This window comes from Hoplias malabaricus, chromosome 2 (assembly GCF_029633855.1).
Source record: "Hoplias malabaricus isolate fHopMal1 chromosome 2, fHopMal1.hap1, whole genome shotgun sequence".
NCBI classification, from domain to species: domain Eukaryota; kingdom Metazoa; phylum Chordata; class Actinopteri; order Characiformes; family Erythrinidae; genus Hoplias; species Hoplias malabaricus.
Window position 1 is genome coordinate 66804427 of NC_089801.1, and position 25509 is coordinate 66829935.

General features: G+C 42.1%; 2 protein-coding genes across 2 annotated transcripts in view; one reads left to right on the forward strand and one right to left on the reverse strand.

Moving 5' to 3' along the window:
• Window positions 1–4843: 4843 nt before the first annotated feature.
• On the forward strand, window positions 4844–8676 carry spp2 (secreted phosphoprotein 2). Its single transcript, XM_066661041.1, has 6 exons — window positions 4844–5031; window positions 5565–5686; window positions 6282–6404; window positions 6945–7052; window positions 8112–8157; window positions 8292–8676. Exons 1-6 carry the CDS (start codon window positions 4980–4982, stop codon window positions 8408–8410), a joined length of 570 nt encoding a protein of 189 aa, XP_066517138.1. The 5' UTR covers window positions 4844–4979; the 3' UTR covers window positions 8411–8676.
• Window positions 8677–8806: 130 nt separating this feature from the next.
• raph1b (Ras association (RalGDS/AF-6) and pleckstrin homology domains 1b) overlaps window positions 8807–25509 on the reverse strand; it is a 60716-nt gene continuing 44013 nt past the window's right edge. The window contains exons 9-18 of the mRNA XM_066655624.1: window positions 21693–21770; window positions 17829–17988; window positions 17621–17742; window positions 17149–17214; window positions 16041–16184; window positions 15566–15676; window positions 14325–14423; window positions 14006–14126; window positions 13679–13821; window positions 8807–13270 (exon numbers count right to left, since the gene is read on the reverse strand). Of these exons, the coding sequence (XP_066511721.1) occupies window positions 10424–13270; window positions 13679–13821; window positions 14006–14126; window positions 14325–14423; window positions 15566–15676; window positions 16041–16184; window positions 17149–17214; window positions 17621–17742; window positions 17829–17988; window positions 21693–21770 (3891 nt within the window). The 3' untranslated portion in view covers window positions 8807–10423. The remainder of the gene's footprint in view (window positions 13271–13678; window positions 13822–14005; window positions 14127–14324; window positions 14424–15565; window positions 15677–16040; window positions 16185–17148; window positions 17215–17620; window positions 17743–17828; window positions 17989–21692; window positions 21771–25509) is intronic.

Here is a 25509-nt window from a genome sequence, read left to right on the forward strand (position 1 = left end):
TATATACACTGTCTATATATAATATAAACTGTTTAAAACCACGGATGTCTAATAATGTGTAAAAACTTGTTTGTCCAACATTTTTTTCTGAAATCCTACCCTCCTCCACGACGAACATATTGTAGATTCTGCAGTGCAGAGCCCGGAGTAGATACAACAGAGACCCTGTCATTTTAAGTTAAAATAGTAGCGAGTGTTGTTTTAATAGTAGCTTAGTTCAAAGTTCCAATAGCACAATAGTTAAATGCAGTATTGGAATGGGTTCATTAAATGGTACTTTACATTTATTTATTATATATATCTAATACAATCATTATCAAAATAGCCCTTATTTGTCAAATCTGTGTAAAAATGAGCGCTAAACCAGCTACAAACTCTTCATCCAATGATTCACAAACCTTCCCTGTGATGTGGAAACATGCAGAGATGTAGCGCAGTTGACTAATCAGCTTCAGTGCATGAAATCAAACTGTCTGTGAGGAGTGTGGTGTGTTCTCCCTGTGTCTGTGTGAGTTTCCTCCGGGTGACTGTCTGTGAGGAGTGTGGTGTGTTCTCCCTGTGTCTGTGTGAGTTTCCTCCGGGTGACTGTCTGTGAGGAATGTGGTGTGTTCTCTCTGTGTCTGCATGGGTTTCCTCCGGGTGACTGTCTGTGAGGAGTGTGGTGTGTTCTCTCTGTGTCCACGTGGGTTTCCTCCGGGTGCTCCGGTTTCCTCCCACAGTCCAAAAACACACGTTGGTAGGTGGATTGACGACTCAAGTGTTCGTAGGTGTGAGTGTGTCTGTGTTGCCCTGTGAAGGACTGGCGTCCCCTCCAGGGTGTATTCCCGCCTTGCGCCCAATGATTCCAGGTAGGCTCTGGACCCCCCGCGACCCTAAAATTGGATAAGCGGTTACAGATAATGGATGGATGGATGGATGAATATTCGAAGCCTTCTGAGCCAATGGCTGTGCCCCTATGCAGAGTTTGCTCCCCCTGCTGACCACAATAATGCTATGCCAAAAAGAAAACCATGAAATTAACAAATACTTTTAGATTTATTTGAGATATACACAGTGTAATAGGATTTATTTATTTATATATTTATTTAAATAAAAGTTTAACATTACATTATTGCATTATTAGAGTGTGTTTGATACTGCACAATTTGTGTTTATGTTTAACTTTTTGGGCAGAATCAGCAATACAAATTCTTTTTTTCATCTTTTCATCAGCCTCAAATTAATTTAACAGCAAACCAAGGATTATTCACGATGCTAAACAAGGCTCAAATAGATAAATGCTGCAGCTGAAAATGAAGAACATCAAAAAGTTTACTTATTTTACAATCAGACTGTACACATCTTAGATGGATAATAGTCTGTGGCAATGTAACATTATGGTACCTTGTTGTATTGTATATTCCTACCAGGCATGTTTAAATAAAATCTTATTTGTAGGATGACAGAGTTGAGAATTACTCAGTCCTGTTTCACAATGATTATTCCCATTATTCCTATTACACAACAGCTGAACTCCCAGGTATTGACTAATCTGTTGCTGTGTTGGTATTTGCCCAATCTATTTCTCTTATCTCTCATTCTATTACCCCCTCCTAAACAAAATTTGCTAAGGTCCTGGGTCCATATGGAAAATTTCATGTCTCATTTTAAGCTCACCCCCAAACTGGTTATATACAGATACAAAAGTCCCCTGAGACTTGTGTGTAGACATTTGGAAACTTCAGTTTTAGTCTCTTGTGTCCAGGAATTTTATGTATCTCCTCTTGAGATTTAGTGAAGATATCAGGAGTTTCATTTTAGGCTCAGATTTGCTTAGAAAACACCTACTGGCTTTGTAAAGATATAGTAAATTTACAAAGTCCTGAGCTGAGAATGATGTTCTCTGGTCTTTGTTTTCATAGCCGTGCTGTCTGCACCTGCTTGTTACTCCTACGGAAACACTGGCCTTCCCTATGTTGTGTTTTGCCCTCTCAAGAGACCTGTAAAAGATCATCCAAACATTTTCCCACTGAAAATAATAGGTTCTTCAACTAAAAATGCATCTGAAAAATAATTATAAATGCTTCATTGAGCTCATCTGTGTTTAGCAGCCTCCCTCTGGGCTAAATCCAAAGCATTTGTTTTGGTCTGAGATGCTGGTGCTCTAGTGTGACATCTTGTGGTAGAATGTCAGATATCACCTTTACCAATTATCATTTTTTGTCTAGGCCAGAAATACCTAATATCTCCTTTATGTTTAATGCTATATGTATTTAAGACAATAACCATTATAAAAAGTGTGAGGCTTTTTTAATTTTTGTAACATGGACCTAATTTATTCCAATATCCTGGCAGTTAAAAACATGAAACATACTGTTGAAGCCAGTGAGCAGCTGCTACTCAAACTGCGAGCATATATCGGTCCATTGGCATAAAAAGGCTGGCACACCACTGAGTGTAGACCACTGCAGATCCACCATCGGACCCCTCAGATTACTGTCCTGTACAGGATAGAACTCATTTATAATCTCCCCAAACAGATTTTACATTCACAGAGACTTTTATTCTGGAAAACAGACTAATAACAAATAATACCAACAACTATGAGAGATATAATGAGTATAAGCCTGATATAAAATGATTAAATGATAAAAATGCTGACACTGTGTTGGATTTAAAATATTTACTAATCTTTTTTATAAAGGTTAAAAAAAGAACCCAATGAAGGAAAAAAATGTAAATTGGACTGTGAATGGAAAAGTGCTAAAATGTGGCATTTTGTCTAAAATTCTGTTTAATCACCAGTGGTCCGCCCAGAAAACGCTGTGCAAAACACTAGTGGACCTCCAACTTTGCTCTCAGGGTAATTCTCTACATATATATTTATGTACAATTTTCATGATTGCTTTTGTCAACGCTATTTAATTAGGAGTAAAATCTGAATGATTTGTGCTTTCTGAGACTTCCGTAAAGGTAGGGTGACCAGATCTGAGATGGTGAAAAAGAGGACACGCCTCCGAGGGGGGGGGGGGGGGGGGTTGATGAGCTCTCGCTCCTCGCTGCGTGCAGACTGACCAATTAAATGTTTACAGAGAATGTTATCGACCAATAACGGTAGCTCTACAGTCAGACCGTCCAATCAGAAGATTTTAGACTACTTCACCACGCCCCCTTCTCACTCAAGCGAACCAATCGGAGTAGGGGAGGGCGGGACTAGTTTGTGAACGAAACGCTTCTCGAAGTTCTATGTAAGCTCTAGAAAAACAAAATCCCGGACATTTGTGAAATTCCGCCGGCATTTTTTTTTAAATCTAAAGAAGAGGACATGTCCGGGTAAAAGAGGACGTCTGGCCACCCTATTAAAGGGTTTCAGAAAGATATAACGAGCTTCTGTCTGGTACAGTACCCCTGTGTGCTAACTTTGTTTGAACAAAATGGCTCCCATCTTAGTAAACGTTTCTGGGAGAGTTGCCAAACAAGTAGACAGCAGAGCAAGGCCCTTCGGACATATTCAGTTTATTCAAGAACTTTAAACCCCTCTAGCACACACTTAAAACTGAGAATGCTGAACTCGTCACGCTCATATTACACTCGTCCAGAGCATCATATTTCATCTTAGACTTGTGTAGAGATTATACAAACTGTGTGTGTTCAACTGAACACCGGTATCCTCAATAAATGGGACTTAAAACAGCTGAATTTACTTCTTAATGGGTGTCAGCAAACGCTTGAAGAGTGTATGTAAAAAAACGTCTACAATAGATTTTGGAATAGAGCTCTTCATTTAGTAAAACCAGCTGCAGAGAAAAGGGCTCTTCTGGGAAACCAGGAGAGAGAGAGAGAAATAGCGACAAAGAGAGGCCAAATAAATCTCACCAGCATACAGGGAAAAGAGAACAGAAAGTCAGAGGCTTGATTCCAACCCAAATACCACAAACCCTAGTCACATCCTCCACAACTGTCCAATAGAAAGATCAACACAGCTGGGGTAAAGACCAAGTCAAAACAAAACTTAGGAAATAATCACTTTACAGGAAAACGAAAGGACGTTTTTTAACTTTAAAGCAGACTTCTATTTCAACATTTTTGCTTTGTTCACTGTATTTTAATTACAGTGGTGGGGATTTGTGCACAACTAGATATTACTAAAATTGTAGTAAAAAATCAATTGTTATGTTGCCTTATAACAAACTTATATTTAGGATTTACAATTTTTTTTAGGCCAGAATACTGTTTTAAAACTACTGTATGTCCGAGCATTAGTTACCCAGTACACCAACCACCAACCAGGGATCGTTTTAGAGGTTTTGTCAGACGTCTGGTTCCTACCTCTGACATTGTTAATAGAATTTTCTGTCTCCAGAACGGCGTATACTCAGATACTCAGCCATAACATTAAAATGACCTTGTTGTATCAGCACACATTGTCCATTTTACCACCTCCACTGACTATAAAGGTGCGCTTTAGTTCTACAGACATAGAATATAATCCAGTTTTTGTCAGGTGGACACTGCTGTGTCTGATCCACTCGTACCATCTGCTCACACCACTACCACCATGTCAGCGTTCCTGCAGCTCTGAGAATGATACAGCACCCTAACAATACATGCTCTGTGGTGGTCCTGTCCATTACAGAACTATATGTGCGCACTATATGGTCAGTGGAGATGATGAATGAGTAAAGAAACAGGGAGGTCACATTAACATTGACTTGTCTGAGGTATTCACACAATATGAGGAGTAGATTGCTCTGAATAAATATAATCTGTTTCTTTCAGAAAGGTTACTTCCAGACATCCTGAACTAAAGGAGTCCATCTGTTTACGGACACAACACGCAGCTCCAACGAGAGACAGATGGTCTGCAGATGAAGTATGCAGGGGAAGTGAGGGAGGGCTGTATGTGTGTGAACTGGAGCGGAGCCACAAAAGCAGTGGAGCTGCAGCATTTAAAAGCTGCAGCCGTCTGACAAGAGTTCTAGTTTGATCAACACGCAAAGATGAGGTGCTGTGTGGTTTTCGTGCTGCTGCTGCAGTGTCTGGTGGTGTCAGGTGAGTCTGAATGCTTACATAGGACACAGTTTAGCCTTTAATATTGGGTCCGACGACACAATCAGGATTATAATCTTTTCAAAATGTTAAGTGACTTATCTTCAGTTCCAAAAAAGCAAAAACTATTCACACAGATATTTATCATTTCTAATCATACACAGGATAAGATGAAAAACACCCTGTCTGTCCAATAGAGCTTCAGATTTAAGTGTGTTAGGTTTAGATGTGTTCAGTTATTGAGATCTTCCAGGTAGATGCTGCACATTGGTGGAGGTTGACTCCCTAATTTAACCGAGAATGTAAAACAAAATAGGGAATCTAAAGAGGCTGTAGAAAAGCGCTATATCCTTCAGAGAGGTCCAAATCTACCATGTTTCCATGTTTACGTAACTTTTGTTTTAAAACTCCTAGCGATGGTAATAGGGAGAACTGCCCTTTCACCTGCATGGGGCAGATCCTACATTTTTTTTTCAGGCTAACATTACTAATTAAGAGTCGACAACACTAAATGGGCTTGACCTCTGACCCCGCAGGCCTCCCCCTCTTTGAGCTGAGCTCTAAAGCGGACAGAGCTCTGCGGATGGCGCTGGATGAGATCAACACTCGCTACGCTCGGATTCGCCTCTACAAAGTGTCCAAGGCCTCAGTCAAGAAAGTGAGTGGACAGTTCGTTAATACTCTACTGTGTTTAAGTATCTGCTCCCCTCCAAAAATAAATAAATTAAATTGTCCCTAATAAATTCTTGAGCGATTTCCAAATGTGGACAAACTCGTTTTTAGTAATATCAATAGTTATATCAGTGTTCTCCCTGTGTCTGCGTGGGTTTCCTCCGGGTGCTCAGATTTCCTCCCACAGTCCAAAAACACACGTTGGTAGGTGGATTGGCGACTCAAAAGTGTCCGTAGGTGTGAGTGTGTGAGTGAATGTGTGAGTGTGTGTTGCCCTGTGAAGGACTGGCACCCCCTCCAGGGTGTGTTCCCACCTTGTGCCCAATGATTCCCGGTAGGCTCTGGACCCACCGCGACCCTGAACTGGATAAGCGCTTACAGATAATGAATGAATAGTTATATCATGTTTTTAGAAAGAGGGCTGAGTCAGAATTATTAACCCTTTATCAAAACTGACCATTGATTTATCGTATGCTGCATTTGTCATAAGATATTAACAACACACTTTAAACGCAAGTGTACTGACGTCTGGTATTCATCAGTAGATCATACTGCAGTTGTTCCTCTCTGTTTGCCCCTAGGTTGTTCCTCTGGGGATGAATGTGTACGACATGATTCTGAAGTTTGGGATCAGGGAGACAGAATGCCTGAAAGGCTCAGGGTCAGAGCCTCAGACCTGTCCTTACCGCTGGAGCTTTATGAGGGTAAACAAGACTTTATTCGTTTTCTTTTTCCAATGTCAAAGCTTATGGATTTTAAAACTTCTCAGATCAGTACAAAAGGGTGCTTCATTCCCAGCCCTGCTTGTGCTGACTGACCTCGAGTCAGTCGTCAGCCTCATAGTCATAATCAGGTCATGGATAGGTTAAAATTGAATGAAAAATCAGATTAAACATCTGAATCAGTCGTGAACATGGCGTCTGGATTAAATACAGACAAACTATTTAAGGAGAGATCTGTGTGTTTACATAGTGCAGGTTTGGACCTTGCTATGGTCCGATGGCTGAAGAAGTATGCTTTGAACTGTCTGTGTAATGGATCGACTGATCCCATGCCAAAGCAGACCGTCCGATCAAATTCAAAGAAAACAAAACATTTGGAATGTGAAGTTCTGGGTAGGAACTAAAGTCTGGCACAGTTTACTTTGCTCTTGCATAACACTTCGCTAAAGAACCAAAACTCCCTCTTTGTAAATCACTGCTCACTTTTCTCCCCTTTCTCTCCGCGGTCTGCGCTGTGGTCAGATGGAGGACGGCTGCTCCGTTCGAGTGCGCGTGACTGACCAGCGGACGGACATCGTCGCCCTCAACTGTGACTCATCAGGGAGCTCCAGCTCGGAGTCCAGCGAAGAGGTGAGAACATTGGACTTTCAAAAGGGCGCCAAAACAGTATTTATAGAAATGACTATTACTTATTTTACTTTTGTCACAAAACATGCCACATTAGTTTATGCTCCATAGAGTGGGTCCCTGACATGGACAGGACCATCTTTATAACCGATATAGCACAGAATCTGATACAGTCAGGCCACCAGATGTCAGTATAATGCCACTGAAAATGAGGGCTCCTTTGAAAGATTCACTCTTCATCTGCAGAGTTTGTAAAACTGCTGAAAAAGATTATAAGCAAAATGTTGGCTTAAGGCAATCAAATCCTCTGCAATACAGTGTTCCATTCGCAAAATCCGTGAAGTACGGAAGCTATATTTATTTAAGTATTTATACACTATTCTAAGGCTTTATAAACCCTCCCCCACACTTTTACGCTACATAAACCTTTCCCATTCCCTTAATAACCATTCGTTTCCAAGATTAAATATACACTATTTACTGTAATTCATAATGTTTTATGATTTACAACATTCCTTTATTGTTAGAATTAATAATTTAAATATATTTTTATACATTTTGGGATTTTTTTCATGTAAAAATTAATCAGATATATAAATTTTCCGCCGATCGAATTCCAAAGAAAACCCACGAAAGATCGAAATCCGCGATTTATATTTCCCATTAATAAATTATAAAAAACTGCGATGAACTGAAGCCGAGAAAGGTGAAGCACTAAGTCTTCCCAGTTAAGCAGAAGCTGCCACTGCAGTGAAATTGATCCCAAATATTGCCCTTCAATTGCGGAAGCAACAGTGGATGTTTACAAAATTGTGGACATATAAAGACCATTAGTGCTGTGTGGTGAAACACACTAGTTTCTAGACTACACCATGAAGGTCCCCACGTTTACTCAAGAACAAACAAGATAAACCAGTTGGGCTGTGTGAAATTTATACCAGTGTTTCATAAAGTCAGTCCAACTAAGTTGCTATGAATGGATGAATATATTAGTGGGTGGAGCTTGGAGGGATAAGGGATTAATGTTAATGACCAAATAAACTGAACGGATTATGTTAACAGATGGGGACAGGATGGCACTATGATCCAAACCGTCTTATTCCAAGAGGTGAGTAACCAGCTCATACACTCTCAGATTAGCAGAAGTAGATTAAAACTGTGCAAAATTAATATGAATGTAGACCAGATGTTTCAACAACCACGTCATCTGTAATAATACTATTCACTGGAACATTTCGGCAGATCCTCCACCAGCAACTTCAACTCCAGATTATGATTTCAATCCAGCACCGCTGCTTCCCAGACGCCCCAGTGGCCACGGTGATATTCGTGGAGATAACTTCAGTAATCATCTGGAGTGATCACGGCCTGCCCCAGCACTCACAAGGCATCGAAGAAGAGGAACACTTGCTTAGGTTCAGCTTTTCTGCTTTCTTCATGGTTTTATCAGTATACGACAAAATAAATCAGAAGTTTGTATGTAGGTTTAGGTGCTAAAAAAACAGGTGCTATGTAATGTACAGCCAAATGACCTGGATGATACAAAACTAAATATCATCCAGTACAAAAAGTCTGAGATTTTCCATTCTGAAGATTTGCCCTTCTAATAAATAAAAAAACGAAACAGTCTACTGTCAGTTGTTTAAATTGTTGTTGCTTCTTGCTCAGTCCATTACAATCTCATTTCACACAAAAGGCTGACGTGGCTAAAAGTCAATGAAAGCCACTGCTAGAACCACATTAACGATGTTCATTGTGTCCTCCTTGTACTCCCAAGCCCTTCTCCCAAACCCATTTAACAGAGGCACAGAGGCATTTTGAGGTATGGTAACATTTATGCTGCGACCTTACACCGAAATGCAAAGACACTTCATCTTCATTGCCCCAAAAGGTCATTCCCCGCTGAGGTTCGGGCGGAGGGATGCCACAGCACTCCCAACGGCTGAAGACCAGATCATTAACTTCAATAATTTAACGCTTACATCGTCGACAACCCTGAAAAGAAGCATGATATTTGTTGTGTATTCAGTCTTTAAAAACACAGATGTCCTCCCAAATGGAATACAAGGTTGAGTAAGTTAATATGCATATTGTTTTTATACATATGCCGTAGTCTTTCACGTTCCTTGCCCACTTTCCAGCTGGAACATGGTCCAGGATTTTCTGTTCTTAAAAGGCTGTAATCATCACACTGGAGGTTTAGGTCATTTCAGTACAGACGCTGACCAGGAAAGAAGTCTTCATAAAAGCCCATTGGTAATTAAACCAAAACATTAAGACACTATTTTGACATGCATATACAAGAAGAAGGCCATTTCATTGATCACTCCTTGGTTTAAAATAAAATAAAATAAAAACAGCTGTCAAAAGGAACACTGCTCATCAGTTACAGCATCTGAGCCATGCCAAGTCACATGACCCAAAGTCCATTTCTTGACAGAAGCACATATGTTGGCAGGATACCTGATTTTTTTTTTCTTTTTTTTGTTAACAGAAGGAGGCAGAACCAATTTAACAGACAAGCGAAGCAGCTTATGTGTACAGCGAGATACTGCAGTGATGGGAATAGTGTAGGTAGATTAGACAGGTCCAAAAAATAATAAGACACATTCCAAAATCTCACACAATGACCCATAAGCCATCAGGACGAGCTTTCATCTCTCATTAATGCGACAGGTGAATTTGTTACAATGCCCCTTAACAAACATTTCCCAAATCTTTAGATCATCAAGGATTTAACATTTTCTCAAATGGCTCCCATTGTTTTTTGCAAATTGTTTTAGGGACACAACTTTCTAATACGACTTGAGGAGGTTCAAAGGAATTTCAAGAACATTCAGAGGCCCTCTCGGCAAAGGTCTGCCATTTTCACTGACCACTATATTTAATCTGTCTCTTTCAAAGGCGAAAATTACATTTTTGCCGGCCAAATACTCACCGTACAAACACACAACCTCCTCAAACAACAGTCAATGTCAAACCTTAAAAAAAACGTAGTCTGAAATAAGAACATCTTTAAATAAGTCTATGGTTAAAAAAAATTATAATAATAATCCTCATGTCGTTCCTAAAGTCCAAGACATTCAACCACTCAAAAACCGAGGAGCTTTTGTAAGTTGGACATGATTTTGGCGCTGTGTCCATGCAGTACCAGAATGGTTACAGAGTTTTCCTTCATATCGTAGTTTGTGACACTGGAATTGATACTGAGCGGCACCGATGTGTATTAAAGCCTGATAGTCCTTGTGGTCTCTCTCACCGAAAGCGAGTCACAGGAACATATTCTTTTAGAACCCTATTTCACCGACTGGGAATCCTTCACAACCCTGTATGAGGGGGAGATATAGGACGCGTGCAAGAAAATTCCAGTACTCTCAGTTTGTCAGCTTGGTACTCTGGTCCCGTTTGGGCGGGGCGGGGGGTGGCCCCCGCCTTAACGTTGCATAGCCAGAGATGTTCCCAGACATGTACCCACTCCCACTGTGTCTCTGCTGGTCAAGAAGCTCTGGAGGAGGTGGTGGCAGCACCATATCGTCCATGGTGGCCACAGGGTCCAACTTAGCCCCAGAGCTGCGCAAAGACTTGCGTTTCAGAGTTCGGTTCAGGTCTTCCAGGAAGTTCGGCTGACTACCACCTTTTGGGGAGGTTTGGGGGGCAGGGCCGCCTGACAGTGCGGGTGGAGATAGAGGTGGGGGCTCAGGCATGTTGTTGCGACGGAGTGATGATGGAGCAGGGGTCTTCTTCAGGGAACTCTTGTTCCAGGGAGGCTGGGGCTGGGGGTTCACCACGGCAACTTTGGGAGCACTTGAATGGAGATCGCCTGGTAGGGGTGGAGGAGGGGGGAGGTCTGACACAAGTGGAGGAGGTGGAAAGATGTTATTCTCAGGTGGGGGAGGAGAGGGAAAATCTGAAGGCGGCTGTCGGCTTTGACCCACCCTGTTCTGCAAGGCCAGTGGTAGGTTGGCCAGATTCAGCTTTCCAGGTTTTGGTGGTGCTGGAGGTCCAGAAAATAGGTCCTTGGAAGGTGAACCGGTCGAGGACACTGTAGAGGAAGTGGCTGCGGTGGGGTTGAACTTGCTCACCAAATTCTGGCGGGACTCATGATATGCTGTTGAGGAGCTGGGCTTGGAACTGGTTTGGCGTTGAGGGGTTGGTGGAGGTTTCTTAACCCCGGAGAAGGACCCTGCGGGGGAAGTCTTCATTGGGGAGTCTGTCAGAGTCGGAGGAAGTGGAGGCGGAGGAGGAGGAGGAGGGGGTGGTGTAAGGCCTATAGGAGCTGGTGTAGGGGCTGAAGGGCGTGGTGTAAGGCCTGGAAGGGGTGGAGGAGGTGGTGTAAGGCCTATAGGAGCTGGTGTAGGGGCTGGAGGGCGTGGTGTAAGGCCTGGAAGGGGTGGAGGAGGTGGTGTAAGGCCTGGAAGGGGTGGAGGAGGTGGACAAGGGGGTGGTGGCGGTGGAGGTGGAAAAGCAAGTGTGTTGTCTGGAGGAGGTGGGGGAAACTCCAGTGACTGCTGTTGCTGCCCTCCACCAGGCTGCCATTTGGGTTTAGTCTTCACTGCAGGTGGGGACAGGGGGGCTTTTTGGCTATCTACATGGTTGGCCGCTGTGGGAGCTGTACCAGGGAACTGACTGGCAATCTGCTTGACCAAAGATGACGTAGTAGGGGCCTGGTTGAAGAGGGGCAGTGTCTTAGAAATACTGTGCTGTTTGGGCATTGTAGGTGGTGGCTGGCTCTTGACTGGTGCAGGAGGGGGTGGAGGAGGTGGAGGTGGTGGTGGAGGAGCTGTAGGAAAGGGTGCAACTGGAGACACAGGCAGGATTGTGCCTGAAGGTTTCGGTGCAGTCTGGGGAGGAAATCCTCCAGTAAAGATTTTGGGGAAAGCATGGGGTGGACCTTGTTGCTGGACTGGGGCTGGAGGAGGTGGGGGTGGAGGCGGGGGTGGAGGTGGACCTGGGGCAGGAGGCTGCTGAGGTGGGAGAGGAGGAGCTGGAGGGGTGGGAGGTGGAGGTGGAGGCGGAGGTGGTGGTGGTTGTGGAGACTGAGCTTGACCACCAGGAGGGGACACATCTCTGGGCAAGTTGGGAAACTTCTGAGCCAGGACATGCTTGAGGCCATTGGAGGTTAGCAAAGGCATGATCGGCTGGGAAGGGGGTGGAGGGGGCAAACCATTGCTTTGGAGTGGAGGAGGAGGTGGAGAAGGAGGAGGTGGGATGAACTCAGTTTGGATTGCAGCTGGTGGTGGAGGAAGAACAGGTTGACACTGGATGTGTGAGAAAGGAGGAGGAGGAAAAGGCTGAGACTGACTGGATACAGGAGGAGGAGGGGGTGGTGGTGGAGGAGGAGGAGGTGGCATAGGCTGGGACTGGAGGGGTACAGGTGCAGGTGCAGGTGGAGGTGGAGGAAAAGCCTGGGACTGGATGGGTGCTGGGGGAGGAAGAGGTGGAAGAGGCTGGGACTGGATGGACACAGGTGGAGGTGGAGGAAAAGCCTGGGACTGGATGGGTGCTGGGGGAGGAAGTGGCTGGGACTGGATGGATACAGGTGGAGGTGGAGGAAAAGCCTGGGACTGGATTGGTGGTAGAGGAGGAGGAGGTGGAAGAGGTTGAGTCTGGATAGATGAAGGTGGAGGTGGTGGAAAAGCCTGGGACTGCATCGGGGCTACAGGTGGAGGGGATGGAGGAGGTGGTGGAGTAAACTGAGGCACTGCGGCAGGACTTGAAGGCCCTCGTTTCAGTACAGCCATGGCTGAGCCGGGGGCAGGCATGGGTGCTGGTGGAGGTGGTGGTGGTGGAGGTGGGATATTTGCTCCTGGAGGAACATTGTTGACAACAGGCTTGAGTGCCTGAGGGGGTAGAGTCGGAAGCACTTGCTGGGCTTGGGGGTGTGGCTTGGCAGCCTGAGAAGCATTCTGCAGGCGGGTGATGGTGCTGTATTTTGCAAATATGGGTGGGGCTGAGTGGTGCACGACAGTGGCAGGGGGAGGAGGTGGCGGTGGTGGAGGAGGAGGAGGAGGTGGTGGAGCTGGAGAGGGCTGGGGTGGAGTTTGAACAGGGGTGTGAGTACTATTTCCTCGTGAATGTAACACTTGCTGCGTGTGCTGCTGGGAATGCGATGATGCGTGTGCATGCTGCTGCTGAGCGGAATGGGCAGGATTAGCATGACTGGAGTGGATGCTGTGTCCACTGTGAGTAGAATGGCTGGAACGTGTCGACTCTGGTCTCATCTGTACAAGAAAAATAACAAAGGGATTCAATAAACAGATTTCCAAGTTTTAAACCAGCAATGTACAACAGGATTACTCAGATTATGAGGATGTAACCTCTACATCATGAGATATAAAAACACTCATGAGACCTTTGTCTGTAAGCGCTTATCCAGCTCATGGTCCCGGTGGGTCCGGAGTCTACCCGGAATCACTGGGCGCAAGGCAGGAACACATCCTGGAGGGGGCGCCAGTCCATCATAGGGCAACACACACTCACACCTACGGACACTTTAGAGTCGCCAATCCACCTACCAACGTGTGTCTCCCACGCAGACACGGGGAGAACACACCAAACGTCTCAGAGACAGTCACCCAGAGCGGGAATTGAACCCACAACCTCCAGGTCCATGGAGCTACAGAACTTACCCTGATGCTTTCCTCCATTTGAGTGCCTCTCTTCCAGGCCTCAGAGAAGATAGAGCTGACAACACTCTGAGAGCGAGCGTGAGTGGACGAGGTTCCGTCTGATACGCCGCTGTCCGTCTGGCTGGAGTGGTTGGACTGGGACTCTACAAAAATGCATATGTACATATTAACATACATACATAGGTATACATAACATACTTTAATTATTTAAAATAATTAAATACTATTATAAAATGTGATCAAATATTAGGCCTATGTGATACTGATTTTACATGAAGGCAGTGTGACTAAAACAGCTGATCTGAGGTCAGTCTGAATGTGACGCACCAGGAATGCTGACTGAGCTGGTGCCGGATTTGATGCTGGAGCTGGAAAGGGATGACCATTCGTAGGCTGCCTCAGTGCGCTTCATAGCCTCCTGATAGTTCAAGTACAGCTGCTTCCCATACTGCAGAGAAACACATACACACATATTAATTACTTAAACCTAATAAGATTTTAAAGTCACTGAGTATTGTGTTAGCCATGTATAGACAGTCAGAGTCCAAGCAAGCATGTGGATAATAATAATAATAATAAAAATAACCACTTTAAACAAATAGTTTTTTGCTAGAATCACAACTCTCAGCCAACAGTTAATGCTTACCTTAGCAATGCGGATCCCGTTGACCCATTGATGAAGCGTCCTAACATCATCACAGCACAAATACTTGATGTACTGAGACTTCTTCTGAATCTGTGGGTGCTGGGAAATTCAAGAAATCCATAGTGAAAATAAAAGAAAAAAGAATAACATACTTAGAGGCAACCACTAGAGGGCAGTAGAATGTACTATCATACCTCATCTCTGGATGCAACGCTCAACACAGGGCATTATCACATTAACACAGAGTAGCTGTACGGTGACTTAAAAACCAGATGCTTTGTAAATAGCACTCCCAGTCCCTTCATGATGGACTGTAGTAACTGATAGTCTGATAGCAACTAACAAGAACAGGTTACTAAGCTAAACTAATTGTAATGTAAGATTTTCTAAAGAAAGTAAGATTTGATTCAGTGGGTGTGCCTTCAGCACTTAAACACCTCACAGTATAAAAGCAGGGCTTTATGGAGGAAAACAGATGGCTTTGATAAACGGAAGTCCTTGAAGGCAGCCTCAGTGGAGGACTAATGGTGTAATGTTATTAAGGCCCACCGGATGTTCCTGCGTCAAACCGTGCACAATGGCAGGAATATTTAGACACAGATGGCACGTATATAGTATATATAAACAAGTTTGCATGTAATACATTTCCTGGAATCACTGGGCGCAAGGCAGAAACACACCCTGGAGGGGGCACCAGGCCTTCACAGGGCAAGACACACACACAAATTCACTCACACTGTCACACCTACGGACACTTCTGAGTCGCCAATCCACCTACCAATGTGTGTTTGTGAACTGTGGGAGGAAACTGGAGCAACTGGAGGAAACCCACGCAGACACAGGGAGCACACACCAAACTCCTCACAGACAGTCACCCGGAGGAAACCCACGCAGACACAGGGAGAACACACCACACTCCTCACAGACAGTCACCCGGAGAAAACCCACGCAGACACAGGGAGAACACACCACACGCCTCACAGACAGTCACCCGGAGAAAACCCACGCAGACACAGGGAGAACACACCACACGCCTCACAGACAGTCACCCGGAGGAAACCCACACAGACATTCTATATTTAATAGGAATTTGAAACACACCCTCATTATCTTCAGCAGCCTTTAACCTTTAACTAGGTAATCTTAATTTAAATGTAGTGTCCTAAGTTTTAAAGCAATAAAACAATTAACAAAGTCAGAACTGTTTTATTGGTCACACACACACACACACCTAGACTTACCTTGAGGGCGAGGCAGTAGTCGGTGGGGGCTTTGTACTTGCTCCGGTAGTCCTGCCCATAATAAACATTAACATGGTCCAACTGTAGGAAGCACACCAAGTCTCTAGAGGCCTGGACAATAAAATAAATGGTCATGTTATGGTCTTGGTGCTGTAACACAACATTACTGTGAAAAGGACAAAAACACCACAGAGGGAGCTCTGAAAAAAACACTCCAGACAACAAAATATACAGAGAGAACATTACACCAGCAATCTACAGGCTAAATCCTGTAGGTTAAAACTGGTTTATCAACGTGTGAGACAAATGTGTTGTTAGAAAGATGGAGATGTGCATTTTCCCTGAGGCTTGATGCAGATTGTAACAGGCAGCATATGGTTTTGTTGACTACGTTAAGGGAATCCATAAACAGGACATGCCACTGTGTAAGTGATTCAGTCTGTCAGTGATAATACACAAACACACACACACACACCTTGGCCTTGCCCTTAGGGACAAAGTAGATCCCAGATGCACGCAGAAGAAAGTAACGTTTCTTCCATGATTTTTTACCATCATCCTTCAACCAGAGCACTCCTTCAATCTCCGGCACTGACACTGAACTGCCACAAAAACACTCCTAGAAAATCAAACACATAAAAAATATCAACATATGGAAACTTTACAAACATGACGTCATAAAGACATGCCACTGTTTCCTATGATATCTTTAAATAAAGTAGAGATCAAAATTAATTATATATTAAACATGAGAGCATACAGAAATCTTAGAAAACGTTGTCTGAGAGAATTTGTACTGAAAGCCCACTCTGTAGGAACCAAGCCTCTCATCAGCAGATTTAATAGGGTCAGGTGGGAAACATTATGTTTGTGGGACTGGGGAAGGAAAGAACCCCAAAGTGTCATTGCTTGTCATTGCTGGTTTTCTTCAGGAGGTGGTGCACCTTGTGGTGAATAATAAAGTTTATCAGTCTTTCTGAAACTCACGGCTCTTTCCTTTACCCACATCCCTTCTATTTGTTTTAAAATAATTTGGAATTGGGGCGAGCAATGACTTAGAAAATAAGAAAAATATAAGCTGGCTAATTCTGATTTATACAGTAGTACAGTTCAAGGCAGGGACCTTGTATTGAATTCATTTCCCCCAAAAAATGTGGCAATGCAGCACAAGTACAAGATATACAATGTTCAGATGAAATTCCTGAAAAAATATATTTGCGTTAAGACGAAAGCTAAAGTAACTTAAATGAAGATTCCACCGGTTTCCAAAAGTAAAAGAAGTAAAATGGCAACAAACTGTCCACAAAAACTGTCCCTGTCAGATCAAAAGCCTAGAGAAAATCTGAAAACAAGGTTTCTAAAAGGACGTGGGGCTGTCAGAAGTTGTTAAAGAGAAAAATAAATTAATAATATATATTTAATTAAACAGTGGTGGCTTTTGTGATTTATTTTTTGTGCGTAACATAAAAAGCCTTCTCTGTGACTTTAAAATCAGGGTTAGGTGAATGGGTGTAGTTAAATATATTTCTATGTAAAAACAATACTCTTGTCTGTCTTTGTGTGTGTGTGTGTGTGTGTGTGACCTCCAGCAGTGCCTCCTTGTTTCTGTCTGCCATCTCAGACGTCTCCTTCCTTCCCAGAAGGTAATTCTGGAAACAAAAAGAGAAAAAGATGTGTTATTTGGAGTGTGTAATTAGTTGTACACATGTTTCAACAAGTGCGTGTCAGAGCATGATGTATCATCTGTAAATCATTAATCAACATATTGGTTTATACAATAATCAAATCACACAAACATTTGACCAAGAACAGTTCAAGGTCTAGAGTGTTTCTGTGTGATTGAATGTATCCGGGTGGGGGAGGGGAGAGAGAGAGAGAGAGAGATGCAACAGTCTGGGCACCCCAGGAGAAACTATGTTCTGTTGACCAGGGTTATCCAAAGCTTTACATATGACTGTAAATAATTTTGGAACAGCTGTTTTCTCACCTGGAGTTACATTAGAGAACATTAGAGAAAGCTTGTGATGTGAAAAGAGTGTGTCTCTAAATACTCACTTGGGGATTCTTAAAGAGTGCATATTTCTCAATGCGCTCAATGAACATGAGCTTGTTCTGACTGTCTCTCGTCCAGTTTAGGAGATTCTCCACTAGGTTCTCGTGGTCTTCAAATATACGTTCTGAGAGAGAGAGAGAGAGAGAGGCAGAGTTAGAGTTAACTGACATAAAGGCAAGAACTATGAACATAATGTGCATGCATACTTACCCATCTGCAGCTCAGGGATGGTCTCCACCAGGGCCCAGTCTGGACTGTATCCGCAGTGGGATTTGTCCAGAAGACTGTCCAGCACCTGCCTCACACTCTGCCTCTCATCCACCATCATGGTCTTTGAGCTTTCATCTGACATGTGCACGCGAATCACCAGCTGAGGAACAACAGGAAGAAGCAATGAATCAGAGTATGACCTCAGAGCCAAATTACTTTAAGAATGAGGTTTGTGTTGAACACATGCCTTCTGTTCTAAATCACTGCTGGAGCTGGCTTTTGTGTAAACTGTTGGGATCTGAGTGGTCAGTTTGGAGGAGGTAAATGATCTGTGGTTCACTCAAATTGTCATATGTAGTCTAGACTGAAAAATCATGGCTGGGATGTTTATATTTAAAAACCGAGATTTTCCTCTCTCCATTTTTGAAAGTATCCCCATCCAGACAACAACAAAAAAAAACGGCTGCATTATCATTCCAGTCCACTAGAAGGCAATAGTACCTTTAAAAAAAGAGTCATCAAAACACAACGACGCATGAATGAAACAGGTTTAATCCCAAATCACTCAATACTCCCTACGTAGTGCACTGTGCAAGTCATTAAATTACTGAATGCATCGTAATAATGCATGTTATATTTTTAATACAGAAAAATGTATATTTATTTATATGTGGAAATCTGAAATCTAGTGCTAGCAGCATGCATACTGCAGTTTAAATATTTATTTATTTCGCTATAGAGGAAGTGAGGAGCTGTTTGCGTTTCAGCCAGAGACAGGCGCGCTGTATGACGTCAGTGTTTCCGAAAACCTCCGTTTTCTTTCGTCTACACGAGAACAGGGACAGCAGCGTTTTCAAAAAAAAAATCTCTCCACACTGGAGAGCGTTTTCAAAACCCTCCGTTTTCAGTGACCTAAAAATCTGTTTTTGTGTGGACGCAGACAAAAACCGAATGAATGAAACCGTTTGAACGTGGCCTGAACGAACAGAGGTGTTTAGGCCTTGTGAAAGAGGGCTCTAGCACTTACAAAAATAAGTTTACTCCAGAATTATTACTACCTTGGGTGACCAAACGTCTTCTTTTAGCAGGACATGTCCTCTTTTTTATACTTAAAAAAATGTCCGGGCGGAATTTCACAAACGTCCGTTCACAAACTAGTCCCGCCCTCCCCTACTCCGATTGGTCCGCTTGAGTGAGAAGGGGGTGTGGTGAAGTAGCCTAAAATCTCCTGATTGGACGGTCTGACTGTAGAGCTACCGTTATTGGTCGATAACCTTCACTGTAAACATTTAATTGGTCAGTCTGTACGGCAGTAGTCCCCCCCTCCATTTTGTTATGACAACATAAAATTTTACTGTTAAACTTAATAAAGTGCAAATGCATGCTGGATTAAAATTACTCCTCATTCATTACCGTTTTACTGTAAGAAGTATAATAATTCCTCATATATTACTTAGAGTGCAAGAACTATACAGGCTAAAGATTCAAAGTGATTTAAACACTGCAGATACCAGTTTGTTTAATCCAGTATGATTCTGCAACATGTGCACTTTGATTCACACTGGGATTATAAATTCACCAGTTTTATGCCTCAACTGAAAAAAAATACACATAATGCAGTGTCCTACTGAAATAAAATCTGGGTTATTGCTGTTAGACTAACAAACTACACACACTGCAGAGACATACTGGATTCCAAGCATGTAACAGTAATCAGTGTCAGGCTAAAAACTGCAGAACTACAAAGAGGTCACCCCATATATATCAAGCTTCACCTGCTGATTACTTGCTATAAGGAAATATACAAGACTACACTATTAAATGTTAGCATTGTCCATGCCCAGTGGAATTACATTACTTGAGAATAAGGCTAAAACTGTGCTAATAATGGACAGACAACGTAATGAAATGTTTAAATATATTAATGGATTCAAAGTTTTGTAGATTACTACAAATCTAAAAACCCACAACCCAACTGTGTATATATGGCACTGCTTGTTATCTGTAAAAATGTCATCACTGATATATAAGGGATAATGTAAAAGCAGAAACCCCAGGCCTATTCAAAAGTATCCCACATTTCACACTCCATTTTCTCTCCTTTGAGAGTGAGAGCAGTGTTGAATAGGCCGACGCACAGTAATATGGAGATGAGCAGTGTGTGGCAATTTTCCCAGACCAGCACACTGAGAATGCACTCCATGTGTCTAATCTCTCTCTCTCTGACAGTCTCTCTCACACACAAAAACATAAACCATTCTGAATCTTTTTGGAATAATACATTTAGACGGTGAAATTTAACTTGTCAACATGTACTTCTACACTTGGAATGAAATTGGAGTGGGTACAAACTCATCCGTATGAAATCAGCTGTTTGATGGAGGTTAGAGTAGTGTAGAGAAGTGGGCAACACTGCTGCCTGCTTTCTACAAAGAAGATTGTAGATTTGAACCTTGGACAAGACTCTTCACGCTACATTTGCCTAGAGCTGTCATATTATTAGGCATTTGGATAAGACCGTCTGCCAAATGCCATAAATGTATAAAAAGTAAAAACTGGAAAAGACAATTGAGCAAGAACCATATGTAACTTTTTTTTTAAGCTTGAATTGACATTGTTTGATGGCCTCCGTTTAAAATAAAGCACTCACTAAGGCATTTCTTCTCTATATTAGTCAGTACTTTTTAATTTAAATGTATGTTCAATTTTAAAAAAATCTCAAATTGGTAACAGCTGATATACATATTTTTTCCAAATAAATCTTAAAATCAATAAAATTGACTTTACCTTACCTTTCTTTTGTATATACACCATTCTAACATATTTAAATAAGTAAAATATTTATTTAAAAAATTAACTAATGGCACTGAATTAAACTGGTGAATTTGGAGACTCCATTATGCACTAAATCACTTTCTAAACAATATCAGTCTCGGTCTAAACACATTTATCAAGGCCATGCCATTCATTTTACTCAGCAGGCTTATTAAGGGAGCTACAGTCTGCACCATTTTGGCCCTGCTCCACCACACCACGACTCAAAGCTACCAGTTTCCACCAAATTCGTATTAAAGCAACAGAGGCGTCAGTCACTGTAATAGAGGTCCATTCACCACACTGAGCCTCATTCACTTCCACAGCGTGAAGATGTGCCTGGTGGCTTTTGTCAAACTACTTGGTTCTAATCAGTGCAATGGAGAGACGCAGACCTTTATACTGGCCCTAAAACACAGGGCTCTTCTCAGATCAGCTCTAAAGGGCTAAAGGACTAAACTGAAGAATGCAGCATGTCTGTGGATTATCAACAAAACCTTGTTGGTGTATCTCATCCAGAAAATCCTGAATAAATACACACACACACACACACACACACACACACACACAGTGACCCATTTTCTGCTGAGATCTCACTCCTTGTCTGTCTCTGCAGAATGTGTGAGATGCACCATGCTGTGCAGAACTGAGGTAGGGGATATACTCAGCCTCAGGGAGAAACACAAACACAGTCATACATGCATATATATATACATACATACATGTGCAGAGGTGTGTGTGTGTGTGTATGTGTGTGTGGTTAAAATCATTATAATTACATAGGCATTGTTTTCTGAGTTCTGAGGAAATTATATCTTCACAGATCATCCACTCCAGAGCTACTACAGACCTCTTAAAATTATTCTAATGATTTATTTTTATTGTAGAAAAATAAAAGAAAGACTACATATTTCAATCATTCGTATGGGAATACCTATACAATACAAAATTACTAGCTACGTGCATAAAATAACATTGGAGAGAAAATGTTCTCATGTCACTGATATTTTAAAACACTTATTGTACACACACATGACTGGCCACACCCACCTTTTTGACCTGGGCTTCTTTAATTTTCTCCAGAGCCACCCGAATTTTTTCAGCCTTTGCCTTGGCAGCCTGCTCCTCCTACAGACAAAACCATATTAATACACAAAGTCACGTGCAGATACTAGAGATGCACAAGAGATGAAATCTGTATTGGGTTTGTAATTTAGATGTTGCAGACGTTTTATCTTTTTGTGCTATCCTGGTGAGTAATATTGTCCAATCACAGTTCCTAGGGAGTTTTATGTGCAGCCCTTTCAGACAACACAAACACAATAACTTCACACCAACAGGAGCGTAATTTTTGGAAATTACTGTCTCAAAATCAGGCGGAATTGTAATTTCGTCTCCCTTTCATTCTCTCTGACCAAACCAAACACCTGTACCACCCTCACACACACACTTACCTGTCCCCTCCAACAAGCGGTCATCATTTCCATCATCTGTCCTCACCAGCTCGTGTCTTTGTGTGAGCTCAGGTCACTCTTGTCCCTCTTTAACCCTTTGACCAATGGCTGTTTATTGACAGAGTAAGGGTCCGATATAAGGAGTCCACTCTACAGAAGCACCAGACTGGTGATCATGACTGGAAGATTCACCAAAAACCCAAGGGTGCACAAAAACGAGCCGCTCTGCATACTCTCCGATCACGAAGAATCAATCGAGCCAGCAGCGCCATGGCTTCCATTAGAAGATCCACACAGCGAAACAACCAAAATTTAGAAAGAAGACCAGTGTGTCCTGTTGCTTCCAACAAGTGATGAGAAGGTGTGAGTGTGTGTCGTGACCCACTTGAAGGAGATGATCTCTGACACAACTGGAGACACATACAGACGTCAGAATATACAACACTAATCTACAGCTCTGCACTGGAGAAGTGGGAGGAGAGAGAGAGTGAGAGTGTGTGTGAGAGAGATCCTCTTCCATACAACAAGGGGTCTCTCTCCCTCTGTATGTCTCTTTATACACATACTCTCTCTCTCTCTCTCTCTCTCTCTCTCCTTCACTCTCCTTTGTTCTCAGCTTTCTCTTTATCTTTCCAAGAGTCTCTCTCTCAACTTGTCTCTGCACTTTTCTTTCTTTGTCTTACACTGCTCTAGTCTGTCTTTCTATCATCTTTTCAGTTTGAATTTTACTAATCGTTTGATTCTTTTGCCATTTTCTCTTTTGGTCTTTTTGTCTCTCCTTCAAACTCTGTCAACTCTTCTGCCTTTTATAAACAGTCTCAATTTCAGTTCTGTCTTTTACTTTCATCTTATTTTCACCCTCATTATCTTTCCCCCCCTCCAAAATTCTCCAAATGTCTTTTTCCTTTTCTCCTCTCGTTTTTTTCGGTCACCGTCTGTACACCTTTTCTTACTCTCCTCCTTTCTCTTTTACTCCTCTGTTCTCTGAGTCTTTTTTCTTTCTTTTTCCTCTCAATATCTCTAGGTCCATTTCTTTTACCTCTCCCCAGCTTTTCTCCTCTCTATCTGTATTTTATTCAGGCTTTTTCTTCAGTTTTCAAGTCTCTCTCACCCCCTCTTGCTCTCATACAGCTGTATGCTTCTGGCTCTACGCTGCATCTCGGGGCTTTAATCCTTCTCACAAACACAAGAAACCCCCCTCTGCTCCTTCCACGCCAATCCAAAAAAACATGCTGGTACTTTTCCACCAACCAAAACACTCTTCTGCACCTTTCCAGCCAATCAGGAGGTCTTGTTCCCCTGACCTTCTTTCTGAAGACCAATCAGAGAGAGGTGCAGACGAGACAGCTTTCCTGGCTTTTATCTCACTGTGGAGAATGAAACACACCCTCTGGAATACTGAAGTGGGGGAGAGATCTGGGTCTACTTTACACTGGTGTTTCGTTCTTAAATAATTTATTTACTGGAACAAATGCCACTATTCATTCATACTCATTTCTTTAATGTTTACTGCTTTGTCTTCAGCCCTTGCACACACAGAGAGAGAGAGAGAGAGAGAGAGAGAGACAGAAATATGTTCCTAACAGGCTTTGCAGACCCTGCTATAAAAAGATTCAGATTCTCTTTGAAGTCTCTTCCCTTCCTCTACCCCCTCGCATCCCCTCTTTCTCCCCCACATTCTGTAATTCACCGTACGGTCTTAAGTCTCTGCATACTGCACTATGTTCATAGAGAATGAATGAATGAATGAAACCAGTTTCATCTCACTTTCTCCTCAATTTATCCAAGTGTTTCAATGAAAATTTGCAGCTCAGGTGAACTGCTACCTAATGTCCTGCTTCTACAGAGCTGTGACTCTGAAAGTGGCAAATCCATGTATAGAATATTGGCTACACGGCTAAGCTAGGCTTACATATATGGCTATTTATATGGCCAATCAAATTCCAGATAAACACATTATTTATGTAAACACAACTGGCTTACACTGAAGGCATTTGAGAAATGACACCGAACAGTTCATCCATGTCTACTGTGGCTCTAACACCAGAAATCCAGATGAAGGCATTCAGCTCAATAAACCCACAGATTTAAGAGTTATTCAATTCTCTTTGAGTCTGAAGTTGCTGAACAGCATTTAGCCTCCATTTTAGTGGCTGCATATTCAATGAGTGTGTGTTCTGAAATATGCATGCGCTACTATAATCTCCGGAAAGCTGAAACACTGACACACAAACCAATCAACTACTGGGATTTAACTGCAGCACAACATTCACTCAGTGGTTGACTTCCTACAAGTAAGCACACAGTCAATAAAGACTGAAATTAAAAGATAATTTTAAAGTAATAAATTGGTTAAGAATGCTAATGTGGCTAACAAAATAACAACATACGATGACAATTTACTTATATTTGCTGTAAACTGCATTAACTGTGCTATGGAACTCTTTTCTTTCACCAGCGTGATTAAAATGCCTCAAGGTTAAACACATTTAATGGTGAAACATGGTAGAGTAGCCACCGTTTAATAATTTATTTTTTACCCACAATCCTGTGCTACCGCTTAAACAAATGTTTGTGTAGACTTGGCAACATGGGAAATGGATTATAATTACATCCTTATGCATGTAAGGAAATCAACTTATAACAACTTAGTTATGTGAAGCTAAAAATAATTTTCCAACATTTCTCTATTTAAATATTTCAAATGTAAACAAAATGACTGAGTTGTTTAAAGTTGGTATGTTAAGAGGAAGCTACAGTAAGAACTTTAAGGGTTGGCTATGAGAACCAGACATCCAATGTGGGTAATGCCTCTGCGCTAATGTGTTTCTTAAATTCCGAACAATTTGACAAACTTTAGTCTGAACATATCTAAAAAATATCTAAACCTAACCAAAGCAGAAAGGCTGAAAATGAATATGTAGTCTTTCTGAATTTCATAAGAACTCACTGATCACATTAGTATGCATGTTTTTGAGTGTGAGAGAAAAAGAGAGATAATTCACTGGTAAGAGGATTAGAGAAGTCTATTGTGGAATCTCTGCCCTGTGAGCCAATCACACGACATTGTCTACAAATGCACTTAAGATTAACATATGCGTATACAAACAATCATTAACGGACCCCAAGCATAGTTACCCAGACCAACATCTCAGATACATATACTGTTATATATCCTTTTGTTATTGTTTTTACAAAACTAAACATCCTGTAAACTTAGAGATGTTTACACAGTACTGTATACACAGTGTGAGTCAAAAGTTGCAGGACATCCTTTTTATTTTTTTGATATGCTACATGACCACCGTCCCATTGGAAATACTTGCCTTTGATCCAATATGGCGGCCATGTTCCAGACATAGCCTAAAATATGGTTAAAAAGGATGGTTGAAGGTATATTTGGTGCAAAACCA